The sequence below is a fragment of the Bombina bombina genome, chromosome 5, assembly GCF_027579735.1.
Source record: "Bombina bombina isolate aBomBom1 chromosome 5, aBomBom1.pri, whole genome shotgun sequence".
Classification (NCBI taxonomy): Eukaryota; Metazoa; Chordata; class Amphibia; order Anura; family Bombinatoridae; genus Bombina; species Bombina bombina.
In genome coordinates this window covers 526,442,607-526,464,047 of record NC_069503.1, presented here as the reverse complement: position 1 = coordinate 526,464,047, position 21,441 = coordinate 526,442,607, and the positions used below count along the sequence as shown (strand labels likewise).

General features: G+C 38.7%; 1 protein-coding gene across 1 annotated transcript in view; it reads left to right on the top strand.

The window, feature by feature from the left end:
* Positions 1-21,441, top strand: part of ITGA9 (integrin subunit alpha 9) — an 838,607-nt gene that overhangs the window by 440,316 nt on the left and 376,850 nt on the right. The window contains exon 16 of the mRNA XM_053714443.1: positions 15,666-15,815. Within this exon, the coding sequence (XP_053570418.1) occupies positions 15,666-15,815 (150 nt within the window). The remainder of the gene's footprint in view (positions 1-15,665; positions 15,816-21,441) is intronic.

The window sequence follows — 21,441 nt, the reverse complement described above, 5'->3', positions numbered from 1 at the left end:
TTAAAGGGATACTAAGTCCAAAAATGTTCTTTAATGATTCAGATAGAACATGCAATTTTAACCCCTTAATGACCAGTACCGTACCCTGTACGACGCTGGTCGTTATGTACGTTGCTGCAGTCCTGGGCTTCTCTCTGCTGCAATCCTGCTGAAAATAACGAGATTGCGCTATTTCTGCATGCCTCTGTGGCCCTCTCTGCAACGGACAGCGGTGGTGCCGATCATTGGTAGGTGGGAGGGTAAGGAGGGAGGCGGGTGGTCGGCCCATCGCTGGAGGAGGCGGGAGGTGGGCCGAAGCTGGTGGGACCGCTTGGCCACGCTACAGAGACTAAGAAAACACACCAAAAGCGGCGTCATTGAGGGGGAAGGAGGGAGGAAAGAGTAGGGGCAATAAGGGGGATCCCAATGCGGGATCTGTTAACAGAAAGGGATCTGGGAGGGGGTAGTGTATTAAGGGGGGCAGCTACACTACAGAAAAAAATGGGACTTTTATTATTATTATTTTTTTAAATTTCCAATTTTGCAGCAAACTGGGTACTCGCAGACAGCTGCCAGTACCTAAGATGGTGGCAAATAGGTAGAGGGGGTGAGGGTTAGAAAGATTTATGGGGGGGAGATCAGGGAGGTGGGGGGGGGGGGGTTAGGGGGGAACCTACACTGCAGCAAATTTATTTTTAAAAAATTATATAAAAGCAAAAAAGGGCTTATTTTCATACTGTCAGACTTTCTGCCAGTACTTAAGATAGGGGTGACAATTGTTAGGTGGGGAAGGGAATAGAGCTGTTTAAAGGGGGGTCAGGGAGAGATCAGGGGGTGGGAAGAGTCAGGTGGGAGGCTGATCCTACACTAAAGCTAAAATAACGCTACAAGCTACCTAATTAACCCCTTCACTGCTTGGCATACTACAATTGTGGTGCGCAGCAGCATTTAACGGCCTTCTAATTACAAAAAGCAATGCCAAAGCATATATGTCTATTTCTGTACAAAGGAGATCCCAGAGAAGCATTTACAACCATTTGTGCCATAATTGCACAAACTGTTGGTAAATAATTTCAGTGAGAAACCATAATGTGAAAAAGTTAACTTTTTTTATTTGATCGTATTTGGCGGTGAAATATACCAAAATGGGCCTAGATCAATACTTTGGATTGTCTACAAAAAAAATATATAAAGTTTTGATAGGTAAATATAAAAAAGGCTCTATTTCTGTTTAAATGTAGTGATGGAAAAAAATGCTAAAAATGCTCTGGTCTTTTAGGGAAGTATTTGTCTGAAATGTCCGGTCCTTAAGGGGTTGAGCAACTTTCTAATTTACTCCTATTATCAATTTTTCTTTGTTCTCTTACTATCTTTATTGAAAAATTAGAAATGTAAAGCTTAGGAGCTAGCCCATTTTTGGTTCAGAACCTGGGTTACGCTTGCATATTGGTTGTCTGAATGTAGTCACCAATAAGCAAGCACTATCCAGGGTGCTGAACCTAAAATGGGCCAGCTCCTAAGCTTTATATTCCTGCTTTTAAATAAAGATAGCAAAAGAACGAAGAAAAATTTATAATAGGAGTAAACTAGAAAGTTGCTTAAAATTGCATGCTCTATCTAAAGAACCCAAATGTTTTCTTTCGTGATTAATAGAGCATGCAATTTTAAGCAACTTTCTAGGTGGGAGGGTAAGGAGGGAGGCGGGTGGTCGGCCCATCGCTGGAGGAGGCGGGAGGAGGGCCGAAGTGGGTGGGACCGCTTGGCCACGCTACAGAGACTAAGAAAACACACCAAAAGCGGCGTCATTGAGGGGGAAGGAGGGAGGAAAGAGTAGGGGCAATGAGGGGGATCCCAATGCGGGATCTGTTAACAGAAAGGGATCTGGGAGGGGGTAGTGTATTAAGGGGGGCAGCTACACTACAGAAAAAAATGGGACTTTTATTATTATTATTATTTTTTTAAATTTCCAATTTTGCAGCAAACTGGGTACTCGCAGACAGCTGCCAGTACCTAAGATGGTGGCAAATAGGTAGAGGGGGTGAGGGTTAGAAAGATTTATGGGGGGGGAGATCAGGGAGGTGGGGGGGGGGGGTTAGGGGGGAACCTACACTGCAGCAAATTTATTTTTAAAAAATTATATAAAAGCAAAAAAGGGCTTATTTTCATACTGTCAGACTTTCTGCCAGTACTTAAGATGGGGGTGACAATTGTTAGGTGGGGAAGGGAATAGAGCTGTTTAAAGGGGGGTCAGGGAGAGATCAGGGGGTGGGAAGAGTCAGGTGGGAGGCTGATCCTACACTAAAGCTAAAATAACGCTACAAGCTACCTAATTAACCCCTTCACTGCTTGGCATAATACAATTGTGGTGCGCAGCAGCATTTAACGGCCTTCTAATTACAAAAAGCAATGCCAAAGCATATATGTCTATTTCTGTACAAAGGAGATCCCAGAGAAGCATTTACAACCATTTGTGCCATAATTGCACAAACTGTTGGTAAATAATTTCAGTGAGAAACCATAATGTGAAAAAGTTAACTTTTTTTTATTTGATCGTATTTGGCGGTGAAATATACCAAAATGGGCCTAGATCAATACTTTGGATTGTCTACAAAAAAAATATATAAAGTTTTGATAGGTAAATATAAAAAAGGCTCTATTTCTGTTTAAATGTAGTGATGGAAAAAAATGCTAAAAATGCTCTGGTCTTTTAGGGAAGTATTTGTCTGAAATGTCCGGTCCTTAAGGGGTTGAGCAACTTTCTAATTTACTCCTATTATCAATTTTTCTTTGTTCTCTTACTATCTTTATTGAAAAATTAGAAATGTAAAGCTTAGGAGCTAGCCCATTTTTGGTTCAGAACCTGGGTTGCATATTGGTTGTCTGAATGTAGTCACCAATAAGCAAGCACTATCCAGGGTGCTGAACCTAAAATGGGCCAGCTCCTAAGCTTTATATTCCTGCTTTTAAATAAAGATAGCAAAAGAACGAAGAAAAATTTATAATAGGAGTAAACTAGAAAGTTGCTTAAAATTGCATGCTCTATCTAAAGAACCCAAATGTTTTCTTTCGTGATTCATATAGAGCATGCAATTTTAAGCAACTTTCTAATTTACTCCTATTATCAAATTTTCTTCATTCTCTTGGTATCTTTATTTGTAATGCAAGAATGTAAGTTTAGATGCCGGCCCATTTTTGGTGAATAACCGGGGTTATTCTTGCTGATTAGTGGATCAATTCATCCACCAATAAACAAGTGCTGTCCAGAGTCCTAAACCAAAAAAGAAGCTGAGATGCCTTCTTTTTCAAATAAAGATAGCAAGTGAACGAAGAAAAAATTGATAATAGGAGTAAATTAGAACGTTGCTTAAAATTGCCTGCTCTATCTGAATCACAAAAGAAAAAAATTGGGTTCAGTATCCCTTTAAAGTACCAGTATTACAACAAATGCAAAAAAAAATGTCTATCTCCACTCCTCCTGCATCACGTGACAGCCATCAGCCAACCACAAATGCATATACGTATGTTCTGTGAATTCTTGCACATGCTCAGTAGGAGCTGGTGCCTCATAAAGTGTAAATATAAAAAACTTAGCAAATTGTGTTAATGGAAGTAAATTGGAAAGTTTTTTAAAATTGCATGCTCTATCTGAATCATGAAATTTTAATTTTTACTTGAGTGTCCCTTTAAAAGACCATTAAAAATATAAGAATTGTAATTCATAATAAAAAGATAATGCAATAACACTTACATTGAATTTCAGATGAGCAGTAGATGGGTTTTTTTCTGACAAACTTCTAAGTTTCCATAAATGTCCTTGTCTCCTGTATTATGTTACATCTGTTAACCAATTACTGTATATTTATTGTGAACTCCTGCACCTCAGAAAGTGTGCATATAAAAAAACGGCACAGTTTGATAATGCATATACATTGGAAGCTTTTTTTTAATTATTAATTCATGCTCTGAATGATGAATATTTAATTATGACTTTCATGTCAAGTGGTGAAATTTACCTATGCAGAATTATACACAGTCATTTGTTAGGTCAGATCACAAATTCTTTTAAATTTTTCCTAATTGGCCCTATTAAATGAGACCACAATCATTCATTTAGCCAGGCTTTTTAAATGGTGTAGCGCTTGCTGATTGGTGGCTACATTTAGCCACCAATCAGCAAGTGCTACACAGGTGCTGAACTAAAAATGGGCCAGCTCCTAAGCTTTACATTCCTTATTTTAAAAATAAGATACCAAGAGAAGGAAAACAAAATTATAATATGAGTAAATAAGAAAGTTGCTTAAAATTGCATGCACTATCTCAGTGTTTTTCAACCAGTGTGCCGTGGCACACTAGTGTGCCGTGAGAGATCCTCAGGTGTGCCACGGCAGACTGACAACAGTGTGACATATTTTTTAAACTTTTTACTCCCAGTGCAGGGGTAGTTTGTAGGAGGCATGGCATAACAGCACAATGCATACAGTATGTGTGTGTTTGTGTGTATGTGTATATATATATATATGCTGTATTAGGCTACAATGTGTGATTTTTTTAAAAATTTTGGGATGGTGGTGTGCCACAGGATTTTTTAATGTAAAAAAGTGTGCCACGGCAAAAAAAAGGTTAAAAATCACTGCACTATCTGAATCATTAAAGACAAAATGAAAATTGGGTTTCATATACCTTTAATAATGCTTTTTATAACCATATCAGGGGCATAACTAAACCTAAGTGGACCACAAGGTAAAGGTTGTATTGAGCCCCCTGCATTTAAACAAGACCTTTTCTGGTTGCTTGCAATAAGCTGCTAAGTCAGCAGCCACATAGGAGAAAGAGACGCTGCTTCTTTTTAATTGAGTCACCCTTCCCTCCTGGGTAGCCTGTACCAGAAGATATGCACTTGTTCTGCCTTCCTGTACAAATATGGATGCAGTTTTATTCTGAACAGCAACACTGTTAGCCATCTTAAGTTGTAGGACCTTTTTGCAGGGGGTACACAGAGGGGCCAGACTTGACACAACTGGAGCCTAGCCCCCCTGTAACTATATCAATGCTGATTGCAGGGCCAGATGGGCCCTCTACAGGTACAGACCTGGGGGCCAAATTATCCGGCTCTGAATGCAAAGATCAATATCAATGTGCAATGATAAACGATTTATCGATGTGCGGCGGACATGATACACTACATCGTATCATGCCCGTTCGCACATTAATAAATAGGCCCCTTGGTCTCAATTAAAGGAATAGTCTAGTCAAAATTGATCTTTCATGATTCAGATGGAGCATGCAATTATAAGCAACTTTCTAGTTTACTCCTATTATCAATTTTTCTTTGTTCTCTTGCAATCTTTATTTGAAAAAGCAAGAATGTAAGCATAGAAGCCGGCCCATTTTTGGTTCAGCACCTGGGTAGCACTTTTTGATTGGTGTCTAAATGTAGCTACCCATATGCTGAACCAAAAATGGTCTGGCTCCTAAGCTTACATTCAAATAAAGATACCAAGAGAACGAAGAAAAAATGATAATAGGAGTAAATTAGAAAGTTGCTTAAAATTACATGCTCTATCTGAATCATGAAAGTTTAATTTTGACTAGACTATTTCTTTACGACTTCTGAGGCCACTGTAGTTATGGCCCTAAAATATATGATGCTAAATCTATTAAGGAATAACTATTTGGTTGTGCGTTTGCATCAAGGTCCCAGTTATAAGAAGCAGTCCTTACTCAGATTTCTAAAATGTCTCCATCTACACTGTCACAAAAGGAAAAGCATCCTATAACCCTTTCACTTAATTTAAATTAATCCTTCAACATACAGTAGTTATCTTGCATCCTACTTATACAACTCCTGACTTTAGATAAGGGACATTCTTTGCTTGTACTGTGTGAGAAATCAAATATCTCCTCAGTGCAACAATGTTTATTTTCTCAACAGTCGTGGGATTTTATTTCTGCTGAGACTAGTTCCTGTTTATGATTATATACTCAAGCCTGTTCCAAAGAGTTATGTAACTTTGACCACAGTAAGTTTGTGGTTGTGTTTATTACAGAAAAATGACAGAACGTGTGATATTTCATCTGTTTGACTTATTGAGATTTTTTATTTTTTGGTAATTTATTTTTTATGTAGTAACAATGAAGCTAATTAACACTTAAAGTGATGGTAAACTCTCCCCTTAAAATCAGATCCGGAATGTTAGTGATATTTAACCCCTTCACTACAGGGACTTTCAGAGAAAAACTTGGCCAAAATACTGGAGAATTTTTTGCATTTTTGCTATCACTCCATTTAAACTGTAATAGAACCTTGTTTTTTTTAATTACCTGGCAAAACTATTTATATATATTTTTAAGTAGACATCCCAAGTTATTGATCTAGGCCCATTTTGTTATATTTTATGCAACCATTTCACCGCCAAATCTGATCAAATAGCTGACATATATGGCATTGCCATTGCTTTTTAGTAATTAGATGTGCACCACAGTTCTATTATTCCAGACAGTCAATGGGGTTAATTAGATAGCTTGTAAGGTTAATTTTAGCTTTAGTATAGAGATTATCCTCCCACCTGACACTTCCCACCCCCTGATCCCTCTCAAACAGCTCTCTAACCCTCCCCCACCCCCCCACTAGTCACCCCCATATTAAGTAGTGTCAATATAAAAACAAATTAGGCTTAGGCTCTCTAACCCTTCCCCCACAACTATTTCCACCATCTTAGGTACTGGCAGCTGTCTGTCAGTACATATAAAACATTTTGGGGTGGATGGATTTTTTATTTTTACAATTATTGCATTGTAGTGGAGTCCAATCCGCTCTATAACTACAACAAAAGTGCCATATGAGGAGAGCGTTGATTGGAGAACAATTCAAACCATTAGCTCACAGAAAAACTGACTTGAAGTGGGCTGCGGTTATTTGAATTTTATACTCCATCTAAAATATCACTAACATTCCTGGTCTAATTTTAAAAAGGGGAGAGTTTACCATCACTTTAAAACTTATGCAGGTTACAATTTGCAAAATAGGTTTGTATCAAATGAATGTTCATAATACAATGTCAACGTCCAATCTTTCCTTGTTTCTGAGGTACAGTATTATTAGCATTTATTACTATAATTTGTATTATTTCTTTGAAGGGCACTGCCAAACTCCTTAGTGTTGGGTACATGGGTGCAGTTACACAATGACACTGATTCATGCTTAATAATACAGCTACTTTATGCAGACTGTACAGTTCTGCAAGAGGAATGCAATAAAAGGACATATAACTCAAAATGAATCCAAATGATAATTTTTAATTAAACATAGTAAAAACTGCAATGTCTGTTTATAATTTAGTTAGCCCTGTAATTTACCTCTGCAAATTGCGCATTTCGACTGCCTCAGAGATAATGGAGTTCATCCAGCATACTTACACAGACATGGAAGCCAAGATTAAACGTTCATGATTCAGAGTGTACCAAAAAAATATCTTTATTTACTTCTGTTATAAGATTTACCGGTTTCTCTTCGTATCCTTTGTTGCAAATTAGCTTGTTTCCATAATAGCATACTGAAGTAGGCTTGGTGGCAATATATGGCTCTCTGCACTAGCTTTTGCAGCCCCCAGAAAAAAAACCCATAACTAACAATAGTATGCCATAGTTTTTGTGTCCCCAGGAAAACGAAAAAGGCAAGAAATATGTTCTTTGGGACAAACAGCAGATATAGGGTACCCTACAACCTTACCTAAATCTGGCCCTGTACCACTGGACAATTTTTAAGAAATCTATTATTTGTTTATTTAATAGCTATGAATTATTAAATATACCTACCTTAAGGGGACAGTATACACCAATTTTCATTTAACTGCATGCATTAGACACTACTATAAAGAATAAGATGCACAGATACTGATCTAAAAACTTAGACGCTCCCATTTTAACTCTGCTAAAAAGGTAGCTGGAAAGCCCACTGCAAGTGGGAAATAAGACACTCCCCACTCCCCCTTCCTTTGAATATGAAAAGACCCTTTACACAAACAGGAGCAAGCAGGAGTAGGTATTTGACGCTATTCTCCTAAAACTTTGGGGCTTGGTTAGGAGTCTGAAATCAGAGCAATGTTATTTAAAAATAAGCAAAACTATAAAAAAACAAACCTGTATAGGCTATATAAATGGATCATCTACAAAACATTTATGCAAAGAAAAATCTAGTGTATGATGTCCCTTTAAAGGGACATGAAACCTATATTGTTTGTTTCCTTTCATGATTCAGATAGAGCATACAGTTTTAAAAAACTTTAAAGTTCGCCAGCTGACCGATATTTATTATAGGCAGAGATAGGCACCTCTCTATGGAGTGTGCCTGTAGGCACATGCCTACTCTACCTTACAAATCTGGCCTAGATTATACTTGCTCTGTTCTCATGGTATCCTTTGTTGAGGACAAAACCTAGGTAAGCTCCTAGGAGCTCAGGAGTGTGTCTTTAGAACTCTATGGCAGCATTGTTTGCAACAATGTTTATGATAATGTTATACACTGTTGCAAATACTGCTGCCATCAAAATTCTGAAATGTCAAATGCACCACCAATTTTGAGTAAGTACAAATATATGGTTACTTGCAAATAAACAGATGACCTCTAGTCACATGTTTATGCATTAAATCTCTTTGAATTTCAGGTTAACTTGTAACTATAGTTTACAGGTAGCCCGTAATTAAAGGGACAGTACATTTAAAATGTAACTTTCATGATTCAGATAAATTATGCAATTTTAAGTATCTTAACAATTTATTTATATTATCGAATTATCTTCTTTCTCTTTGTATACTTTTGTTGAAAAGCATACCTAGATAGGGCTCAGGGGAAGCTCCTACATGTTGAGCTAGCACCCAGAAGTGCATTTCTACTTCTGAACCTACTCTTCAACAAAGCATACCAAGAAAACTAAGCGAATTACATAATAGAAGTAAATTGTAGCGTTTAAAACTGCACGCTCAATTGAAATCCTAAAAGAGTAATTTTGACTTTACCGTCCCTTTAAGTCTGAACAAATTACCATATTTTTGCTTTTACAGCATTGGTATTTTTTTATTGTTTTGTGTTTATATTTGTGGGCACCATGATAACCAGAAACAAATCCATACCATGACAAGAGACATAAATGTGCAGCCACCAATCAGTAGCTAGCTCATGGCTGCTCCTGAGCCTACATAAATATTTGAGATTAAAGCAAATTAGATAATAGAAGTCAGTTTGAAAATTGTTTTAAATGCATGCCCAATCTGAATCATGAAAATATAATTTTGAGTTTACTATCCCTTTAATAGTATCCTAAATAAAGCCTTATTGTTATTAGAGTATTGAAGAAAACATTCACAAGTCATCATTCTGAGTTGTCAAATGAATGTAATTCAACTATAATCAATTTTAGTGGTTCATGTGGTAGAATTAACTTTAGTCATTGCAACTATTAGATCCCCATGTGATTTTGCCACGCTAGATTAAATACTGCATGCTTACACAAAAACAGGATATATTGCATTATTTCTACTAACTTACTAATACTGAGCTATTATTGTTCGTTGTTGACCTTTAACATAGATTCTCAAACCAACTATTTGCATAATAATATATTTAAGAGAGGATTTTATGATATAGGGCTAGATTATAAGTGGCGTGCTAACTGTAAAGCGCAAGCGATATAAGGTATTTCTCAGCTCTTTTTGTGCAACAGAAATATCGGATTACGAGTTGAAAGTAAACGCAAGGCTCGGTTTCTGTTTAAATGGAATGATAGCAAAAATGCAAAAATATCTCTGGTACTTTGGGCAAGTTTTCCCCTAAAATTCACGGTCCTTAAGGGGTTGAAGGGACGTAAAAAAATTCACGGTCCTTAAGGGGTTAAAGGGACGTAAAACACATTTTCTTTTTCTTTTGTGATTGAGATAAAACATACTATTTGAGCTATTGAATTTCTAATTTACTTCTATTATCAAATTTTCTTTGTTTTCTTGTTATCCTTTGTTTAAAAGTAGGAAGGTTAGTTCAAGAGTGTGCATGTGGCTGCAGCACTATATGAAAACAGTTTTGCAAAAATGTTATACCTTAGCAAGGGCACTAGATGGCAGCACTATTTCCTGTCTTTGTAGTGCTCCAGACCTGTGCTCGCTACCTATCTAGATATCTCTTCAACAAAGAATAACATGAGATAAAAGCTTTATTGATAATAGAAGTAAATTGGAAACTTTTTTAAAATTGTATTCTCTATCTAAATCATGAAGGAAAAAAATTGGGTTTTATGTACCTTTAAATTATTAAAAATTAAATAGAATTTAAGGTGTTGTAGACTAGTTTCACTGGCGCATAACATTTTCTTCTTTTTTATAGACATAACAGGGCTGCATTCATGTATTTTAAATACATTTTCTTAAAGGGACATTCTAGGCATTTTACAATCGGTCTTAAACATGTTCAATGTCTAATAATAATAATAGCACAACCAATAGCTGTGCTAGCATACAGAACACTGCCCGGTGACAAGCATGGCTATTGGTTTAGAGGTGGAAACATCATCTCATTGATAGAAGAGTGCTGTGCCGTGGGTGGCCGGAGGCTCTAACTTTAGCAAGGTGCTGCAGCACAGACAGTGTGAGTTTTGCACCTTTTTTCTAATAAGTGACCAATGAAAGTCCAGTTTATGTCTAGTGATGGTAAATCCTAGTGTTTTATTTAAATGCTTTGATTTACCATCACTTTAATTCCTATTTACTTGCATTGTAGCCAGTTGCAAATACAGTTCTGCAGGTGACAGGTGTACTAAGTAAAAGGTGTTTGCACAGATGTTTATTTCAAAAGGGTGGCTCTGTTTGCCAGTACTGGACTTTAACACTTTGCCATGTCACATGGGTTTCCCTTTGTAGGTTAATGCCTTTGTTACTCAGCTCTATGTGCCCACAAGTTACAAGAAGCCTCCTTTGGTTACATTGCTCACTCTGGCTGGCTGAATGCCCATGCAAGTCATGCCAATAAAACTTTTACTTAGGAGCCTTCCATCTTTCTTTATTTGAGCAGAGCCCAAAAAAGTGATTAGAAGCAGTAGTGGAAAGAAAATGTCTCGGTCTAATTTACAGCCACATTTTAAATTGCTTGACAATAGACCAATCGCTTATTTTCTGGGGCTTTTGCACAGTTTATGATTAAGTGCTTGGGACTTGAGTTGTGAACAGCAAAGACAGATGGAATTTTTCAGAGGGCAGCATTTTGTCAAGGAATAGTCTTACATTTAAACAAAGTGAGAAGGAGTGTGTTTGGGTTATTTGATGTATGTTTACAAGTCACATAAATTGTAACGTCCCAGACTTCTTTTTTTCCATTCTCTTCAAAACATTCCCTTCCTTATAAATATCTAGCATGAGCCAGAAAGTTCAAATATTTTTTAGCCTTTAGTATATTTTCCCATTAATTAAATTCATTTGGGCTTCAAATTTAGTATTGTTAGTGATCTTACTATCTATGTTTATTTTTCAGCTATATTTCACGATTGTGCCATGATGTATACACTATCTATAGGGCAAATGAAACTGAGAATAGAACAAATTAAAGAGAAGTTTTATTAGATCTTAGAGACTGTTGTTGTATATAGCATTTCAACATTAATAATTAATCAATATGTGTCCCCAGTGTTAATATTGTAGTTGGAGCAGTGGACATATTCCAGAGCTAATCTTCAAGAATTATAAACTCAAAGGCCACCCTTTATCCCACATCATCTTTGGGACTTGGTACAAAAATACTGTAGGCAGTTAAGTGGTTAATAAAATATATTGAATCCTTGACCAAGAGTATTATTTTACTCTAACTCAATACAAAGAGATGCTTTAAAGTGGTGTTGAGGGTAGGGAAAGCTTGTTTGGGCCCGAGAAGTGTCCATAGTAAGCCAAAGTTAGATATTGCGCGTGGATTAACGTGTTCCCCCATAGTCAATGGCTAAAAAAAAAAAAAATGAAAAAAAAAAAATGATTATATATACAGTACTGTGAAAAATGCCACTATTAGATTTGTTGTTTTAGCACAGTTTTAATGACCATCCATATTTATTTTTCAGTATTTTTATTAAGATACAAACCGAAAATACAGGGAATATGTACACAAAATATTAAAAAACACAATTTTCAGAACAAAATGGCTTTTTCAGGTAAAAGTCAGTATTTAGTGTGACCTCCCTAGGCACTAAGCACATCTTGAACTCTTTTGGGGAAACTGTCCTGAAGTAATCTTCTGGTTTATAATACCAGGCTTCTTTCAGCACTTTCCAGAGCTCTTCTTCTGTATTGATTTCTCTGTCCACGTGATCCCATACTGTCTCTTTAATTTTCAGGTCTGGACTCTGTGGAAGCCATTCCATGACTGTCAGTATTTTATCAGATGTTTTTTCTCTCCAAATATGATTTCACTGCATTAGCATTAGCAGTGTGCTTGGGATCGTTATCATGCTGAAAAAATAAACCATCTCCCAATCAGGTGCTTTCCATAAGGAATGGGATGATTAACTAAACCCTGTCTGTACTATTCAGCTTTCATGATCCCATCTATTCGGACAATACTGCCGGCAGAAATGCAGCACCAAACCTCCACCATGTTTTACTAAAGGCCGCAAGCACTCATTCTACCATCTCTCTCCAACTTTTCTTCTCACATATTGTCGACGATTGGACCCAAAAATTACAAACTTAGATTCGTCATTCCACTGATCTTTATTCCAATCTTAGCCTTTTCATCTTGTTCGCCTTCCAAAAAAGTGGTTTCTTTGATGCTACCCTTCCACAAAGACTATTCCTGATCAAGCTTCTTCAGACTGTAGATGGTTCAACTTGGCATCCCAATGAAGTTGCCAGATGCTGAGCCAGATCCTTGCTGGACTTCTTACACTCTCTCAAAGAAGAAACTTTGAGAAACTTCTCATCAGATTTTGAAATATTTCTTGGCCTTCCATTCCTTTTTTTGTCCTTAACCTCTCCTGAAAATGTCTTTATAACAGCTTGAATACCACATCTTGAGTATCCAGTTTCTTTGCTGATTTCCCTTTGAGAGTGACCTTACTGATGCAATTTGCTTTGGCATTTTAAATGGAATTATGTGATTGAAACCAACAGCATACACTGTCAGCATTTAACATTGCACAAGCATTTCTGGTGAAATGCTTGTGCAATGCTGCCCCTTGCACATTGGCCGTTAGCAGGGGGTGTCAATCATTCCGATCGTATCCGATCAGGGTAATTGCTGTCCGCCACCTCAGAGGAGGTGGAGGAGTTACGACCGCTGCTTCTTAACTTTTGTTTCCGGCGAGCCTGAAGGCTCGTGCGGAAACAGCTGCATCCGCAGCATAATAAATCTACCCCTTAGGCTTTCTATAATAAATCTACCCCTTAGGCTTTCTATATTTGAAAAATTACATCAACTACATAGGAAGAAGGTATGCCAGTGTCTGCTTTCCTGAAAATGACTGGGAGGATAGCCTTGTGATAATGTGTGTAATTATATGTAAGAACTGTATATTAGTAGTAGTTGCATATTTCAGAAGATATAAAGTATATGTTTTTGTGGCTTCAGAATATCGAAGGGATCAGAGTCATAAACATGTGCTTTATGTCATTAAGATGTGAGAAATGTTCTCAAATAAACACGTTGACTACTTATGCACTGCTTTTTAGTTACAACACTGCCGCATTACGACTGTCAGTAATAGGGGAAATATAATTTTTCCCAATTGCCATCACTGAGTGGTATTTCTATAATCTATTCACATACTTACTACTTACTACTACATACTTACTAAGGATTGATTTATACCACGTTATAGCATTATTTTGAATGCTATTGTCCTGTGATTTTAAATGTGTGTAACCTTATTTTAATCACAAGTAAACTTAATAAAAGTTATGTTTTAATCAAATATAGTTAATCCTGCCCAGCAGTCTGGGTTTACAGTGCTAACATATGCATACTAGTTTGTGGCAATTTCTCTTTCTATTTTTGTCCACTTGTTCTCTTAGTTGAATTTGATGCATACAATATTAATAATTAGGTATATCATACCTTTATTTTATGTAAACAGCAGACAAGGGGATAGCCTTCAATAGTGCCATTGTTAATTGTTTTTGATCCATTCTCAAATATATGTTTGCTTGTTTGTTTTTTTAGCTCAAGGACTTTGGAGCATAACATCTTGGCTTTTACTCTTACAACATTCTTTAGTCTGAGGCAAATGTTTTTCAAGATCAGCTGTTGGTGTGGTCTAGTGCCTTTTGTCATATAGACATCTGTTCTGCCTGTTATTATTAATGCTGCAATAAGCTAGTGGTTAAACAAAACAATCAATAAATGTTAGTTACTTCTGCATCCTAAAGCTACCCCATCACAGTGTGTTATAGTTTGTACTTACTAAAGGTAAAACCCATTCCTCAAGGTATTTTCCAATACCTAAATAAATGTGATGTCACTAATGTCTATATATACTGCTCTGTAGTCTTGCTATAGAATAACATATCCGCCAATTGTAAATATTTTCACCTTTTTTGCTGCAAATATTTTTAATCGCCAATCTCTACCCATATTTGAAGGAGCCAATTTGGATTTGTAACTGGAGTAGATAGGGCTAGCCAAGCTCAGCAACTCTTCCTTGTTTGCAGTTCATTATTTAATTATCCCCTACTTATTAATTACAGATATGTGTTAGGTTTAGCCTTGAGAAGTCTGGAGTGTGTATTCTAGTTCTCAGAATTAGACAAGAGAATTAGAAAAACAACATGTCACAGCAGAGGCTTCACTATTCATGTTACAACAACATATCACATAGCAGAGGCTGCGCTAGTTATGTTATAACAACATATCACATGGCAGAGGATGCGCTAGTCATGTTATAACAACATATCACATAGCAGAGGCTGCGCTAGTCATGTTACAACAACATATCACCTAGTAGAGGCTGCGCTAGTCATGTTACAACAACATATCCCATAGCAGAGGCTGCGCTAGTCATGTTATAACAACATATCACCCAGCAGAGGCTGCGCTAGTCATGTTACAACAACATATCCCATAGCAGAGGTTGCGCTAGTCATGTTATAACAACATATCACACAGCAGAGGCTGCGCTAGTCATGTTACAACAACATATCACATAGCAGAGGCTGCACTAGTCATGTTACAACTATATCACATAGCAGAGACTGCGCTAGTCATTTTAGAACAACATATCACATAGCAGAGGCTGTGCTAGTCATGTTACAACATATCACATAGCAGAGGCTGCGCTAGTCATGTAACAACATATCACACAGCAAGGACTACGCTAGTCATGTTACAACAACATATCACAGCAGATTTCCTGAGTCATTGTTTTAAAATGTTGGGAGGGATGGATCATGGTTAATCAGTGACATTAATTATCTAACATGGTTTTAAGCAAATGTTTTCTTGAATAAAATGTTACCACATTACCTAATTGAGGGGTGATAAGAAAATGAGAATACATTTTGCTGGGGAATTACAAAATATTTTAAATTGATATTCTTATTAATTGAACTGAAGGGAAACAACTTTCTGTCACTCATCAACTTTCTTTCCTTGTCCAAATTTTATATGTGCTTGTTTTGACTTATTTAGTACCGGCATAACAGTGTTATTGTGTTTTGTTTTGTAGCGCAGAGTGAAGGATGTGATCTCACCTATTGTTTTTGAGGCTTCATACAGCCTTGGTGAACATGTTATTGCAAAAGATGAGAAAGAATTACCTGCTCTCAAGCCTATACTTCGCTGGAAAAAGGGACAGAAGATGGCAGAGAGGAACCAGGTAGGAACGGAATTTCTTATCTAGAATATAGACTTTTAAATTCTATAGCACACGTAAAAGGTATTAATTTACAGAATGGCAGGTGCTATTGAGGTAGTGCATACTTATAAACCAGACGATAAGTACACTTTTATATCCCATTATTTTCATTTGAACTGTGTAAATAAGCATTTTAATAACTGATTGGTTACCTTAGGATAGGAATATAGATAATGAATATGAGAGTTCAGTTGTGAGTTACTAATTAGTATAATTGTTATACATTCAATATAATGCAAAGTCCCAGAATATTTGTGCTCATTTGGCCCATTTAAATGGACATTGTGTCCTTAAAAGCAAGCACTCCTTTTCTTCATAAATGGAAAGTGTCCACAGCTGCATTCATTACTTTTGGGAAATCAGAACCTGGCCACCAGGAGGAGGCAAAGACACCTCAGCCAAAGGCTTAAATACCCCTCCCAATTCCCCCATCCCCCAGTCATTGCCTTTCTTCCCAGGAAGTTGGCAGAGAAGTGTCAGAAGTTTTGATAGTCTCTTATGGAGGGTAGTACTCTTCGGAATGGTGCTGGAGTTTTAAGTAGTCCTGTCCGGAGATGCAGGGAGAGTCTTTCTGCGAAACTATCACGACTCATGTCAACAGCTCTACCAACAATCAGCGTTGATGAGTTTCGCTGCCTGCTTTCTTCACTCAAGTCCATGTCAGAAACGATGCTACTATCTGTCACACTTGAAGGGCCGTATTCCTGTTCCACGGCGTAGATTTCAGTAAGATTGTTTCATTTTACTTTCATCATACTGTAATAAAACTGTTTATCTGAGAGGGGCTACAACCTTTCGGGGATAACTTTAACACAGCGTCTCAGTAAGGCTCCTTTGTATCTTGGAATCAAGGGTTAATATCTCCTGAGGGGGTTATTGAACAGGGGGGTCTTTAATCATGTTTGTTATGTGATTCTGTCACTTAGGCTCATGGCTTCGGAACATAATGGTCTATGGCAAGTGAAGCGGCCTTTAAGGTTTGGATCGCTTTTTCATGGACTGCACGGTACACCGTGTGACCGGGCGTTGTTACGCTTTTGCTCTCCATTTCCGCATTCCTGACTGTGTGGCGACGGATACATTTCTGGTTCGCTGGTGTCTGGGTCATAGGAGGTGGTGACTGCCCCAGCCATTGGTGGTGTAAGGTGCCATTTATATTTTTTTTTTATTGTTCCATTTTTTCAGTATCCCAGTTATGGAGGATTCTGATTTTTTTTGGAGACTAATGTCTCTGATTCAGATTCTACTCCTTGCAAAGAATATGAATTGGCCCGGGTGATACATGCCCATCAGTTATGTTCCGAATGCCATTTTAGAGTGCTCCATTCCTAGGAAACTGGGATTCAGGGGTCCACTGAGCCAACAGCCTCTGGGGATTCTGTTTCTCGAGAGGTGCGTTCCCTACAACAGTCCCTTACTACGCATGCAGGTGACCCAAAGGATGCTTATCCTTCTCTGGAAGGTGGCTTGTTTCCTCCGGAGGTTACGGCATGGTTCCGGATGGCCATATCCTTGACGCTGGTGCATTTACATCTCCCAGGAGTGTGTTTACAATATTGTCCATGTTCTGTTAACCAGGGCTCGTCAGTCGTGGGATCGCTTGGTCCAGTACAGCCTTCTAGAGGAGCGTCTGCCCCTGAGGCTTCAGGGGGGCAACCTTCAGGGCCAGGTTCCTCATTTGCCCCGGCGGAGGTAAGTTTTTCCATTTTTTATAGATTGGCATGCCTTTGTGTTTTACTGAGGCATGTTTTGGTGATGCTGGAGTATCCCACTCTTAACGGGGTGGATTCTCAGTCTTCCTCTTCGAATGGCATGCACGATTAGACATAAGGGGATGAAGTAGTCTTCTTATTGTCTTCTTTTGAGTACCCTTTTCTAGTTCTGAGCTTGGAAGTATTGAATCCCTGTTGGGCTGGTCCTGTGGGGGTGTACGTTCTTCCTGGGTGAAAACCTGCGGGTTGCCCTATCTTTTTATTTTATTCCGGTTAGGATGGATTTTATTTTATTTTAAAGCTCATTATTGTTATTATATTTCATTTGGAAATTTTCTTTTCTGGAATGGGTACTCGCAATGTTGTGGTTGCTCTGTTACAGGAGTTTTTGCTTTTTTCAAGAGTGAGGACATGTTTTTGTCCTAGGTTTGTCTGTTTAAAATGTTTATCTCTCCCTTCTAGGGGGGGACTTGTGTGGCCTTTGACAGTCTTGGGTGCCATTTGCTTTAGGCTGGTCCTGACTGGGTACAGATCCTTCTGTTTTTGAAATCTATATCAGACACGGGGCGCCCCTTGTACCTGGCTGGTCCAGCTGGGGCACCAAGTGGTTCTCACTACTGTGTTGTTTTCCTTGTTCTTCGTTACAAGTTACAGCTAGCAGCTAAGAGGACACAATGGTCCTTGGTTTGCTTAGGGGCATAGGGGATTGTTTTCAGTCCTCATTGGCCTTTTTAATTTTAGTCAGCTGGGGCTCCATTGAGATCCGTTGTGACATTCCAGTTGGTCCCGGTCTCTGTAGAGGGTTAAAGGTTTGGAGGATTTTAGGTCCTTCATTCCGTCAGTTCCTGGTGGACTTGCCTTCTGAGGCTACTTGGGTTTGTCCTTTTAGGATTTGTTCCCTTTTTATATTTCTCTTCCTTTGGGTAGAGGCTGTCTGGACCTTGTCCTATTTTTCTTGAAGGCTTTTGGCCATTTAAGTTAGGAATTTGGGGGCCTTGCGGTTCTTTCTGCTTCCGGGAGTTTCTATATCGGGGACAATAGACTGTGTTGTCTCATTCTTTTCACTGCTAGCGTCTCCTTTTCACTGCTAGCTTTCGCTTTGGATATTTCGCCAGGACTTGGGATGCTTTGTTGTCTCTTCTCTTGGGTGTGGCCTACAGAAAGATACTCTGAGAGGATTATTGAGACTAGTCTATATTCTGAACTCTTTTTGAGTGACTTTGTTCTCATAAATATTCCCTTAGTCTTTGACTTCGGGAGTGTTGTCCATTGTGCCTGGGGCTCTAGAGTGGCTGCGTGACTTTGTCATTGTCTTGCTCCTTTTGGTAGGGAGTTTGTCTCCTTCTAGGGGTGTTCTCTTCTCTTTGGGCTTGGAATTTTACGAGTGAGTCCTGTACCCATTTTCTGGGTTAGCCCAGTTCACATTCACTGTGATGTCTGCTCTGCTTCAGACAGGGTATCTTGTGCTCCCGGGGGGTATAGTTTGTTTTAGAACGGTCCAGGGTTCTTGTCCTGATTCTTTTTTTAATGTCTGGAGACTTACATTCCTGTGGACTGTTCAGGACATGGTTCTTGTCTTGGATCCTTCTTGGAAGGTCTGGAGATTTTATGATCCTGTTAGACTGGTTCGGGACAACCCAGTGTTTGGACTACCTCAGTACCGGCTGGTGCTCGGAGGTGGGGGGGGTTTCCTTTATCTGAAGGGTTGTTTTCCTGCTCTGCAGGTGGTTGGAGCAAGTGAATTTTATTGTTGTTATGCAGGGGACAGCATACTGCGGCTCTGTGGCTTGCCCTGTTCTGAATGTTGGAGATTTAAGTCTCACTGTTGACATAGGTATTGTGCCAGGACTTCCTAAGGGGGTTTATTTGCGCTTTTTCTGTATCAAGTCCTAGGGGGTTCTCAGTGGGAGTGCCCTTAATTTTGGAAGAGCGGATTGGGTTGGCACCCGTGCTCTGTTGGGGGGGGGGGTGAGCTCCTCTCCATTTTCCATTCCTTATGGGGCTTGGGGTTTGGGATCACCTTGTTCCCCTTGTCTATCAGACATGCCTAACGTTTGGGCTGGTCTGGTGCTTGGAGCAGGATCTGAGATCCTTGAAAAAGCCAAGCTGTGATTGGTGAAACGATCGTTGGAGTAGTGACGTCAAAAAAGGGGCGGAGCCTTGTTCCTTACCAGACTAACCGTGCATTCATTGGATATTGTGATACACACAGTCTTTTGTTTGTAGTAGTCTATGATTGGGAGAGTCTCATTATATGGCTTGTGACTTGTTTTTAATAAATTTGTTATACTTTTTAACCACTTCTGATTCGTCCTTTGGGGCTGGAACATCCTACTTTGCCTTGCCTCCTATTAGGCGCTTCCTGTGCCTATATATCTAGAGCTTGATTTTGAAGCTCTAGACAATGTGAGTACCTTTTCTAGGTTCAGCTGTAAATTTCACATAACCACAGAACTTCACTATATGTGTTTCTTCTTTTTTCCCTGAGGTTCACCTGGTGAGCATTACCATCATGATTACCTGGGACTTATATCTTTGTTTTTATATTGTATTATTTCTTATATTGTGATTTAAGCAAATTTATATATTGTTTTTTTGTTCTTTAGGATCTGAGATCTGTTTGCTCTACTAATTTAGTACTCGGGTTGTGCGAGTTTTTGGTGAGCCTTCCTTGGGGGGCTCTGTTTATCTTCCACGTTCATATCTTGTGGGAAGGTTTGGCTGCATTCTTGGGAGTCGTCTTTGGATGACGGTAGAGTGCAGTGTTTTGGCTCTTCAGGTGTTGATGTCAGGTGTTCGCCTAAATGAGCTTGGAGCGTGAGGCTTAGGTTTTTGAAAATATTTAGATATTCTGAGCTGCCTTTCAGCGGTTTTTGGAGACCTTTGTCTTCAGGTGTCTCTAGGGTGTTGATACACTCTGCTTAGGGAAGATTCTCTTCTCTATTCGGACTCCAGGATTCTTGATTCCTTTGATGCGGTGCAGACTGGGGTTTTGGTCTGCCTCCCTTTGTTTCTACTGGATGGTTGGGTTCTTGTTAGTTTGTCCCTGTTTTTTGGGGTTTTAGCTTTGTGTCCTTGGGGCTCGTTTGTGCCCCACTTTGTGATTCTCTGGAGATGTCTTATCCGTGTCCTTTTCTCCTTTTTGGCACAATCGGTGGTGTAACCCTTTCTCTAGTAAGGGGTGTGTTGTTGTGGGACCGACTGTCAGGGGACGGTGTCTCTTCGGAGGCTTGTTTGTGTAACAATAACAGTATTAACTAGAGAAACTGTTAATTTTAAAGAGAATAAAATTGTGTTTTGTGACACCAAATCAGAAAGTGAACATTATGTGAAGTGACACCAGGTTGATTTGGTGTAAATTAAGCCTTTTAATATTGGTAGGAATCTGAACAGTTTAGCTAACAGTCAGATACAAACAGCACAGGAAATTAGTAAGTTAGCAAGGTACTTTGCAGTTTAGGAATAAATGCAAGTAGTAGTCATACAGTCTTTAGACATAGAAATCTTATACTTTAGTTAATTAACCGGATCAGATATGCTTGTCTCCCTTCAGTTGAAGCTGCAGCTGACATGCAGAGATGAGATCCTGTGTTGAGGGGGAGAGGCGCGGTGTTTGGCGTGTGATGTCACCACAATCACTTATCTGGAGCTCAGAAGGATTTCTGATAATATTAAAGCTGAAACAATTATGGAACAAGGTTTGAAAGTTACCTCAGATGAGATTGGATATTACGCTCCTTAGTTAGGTAAATCAGTCTGTGAAAATGTGGAACAGGCTGCAGTCTGATTAGCTGTGTGCAGCTGGAAGTCTGTGAAAACTGCAGGCATCCGGTTCAGGGAGAGATGAGACAGAAAGGCTGAATCAGTCTGAAATA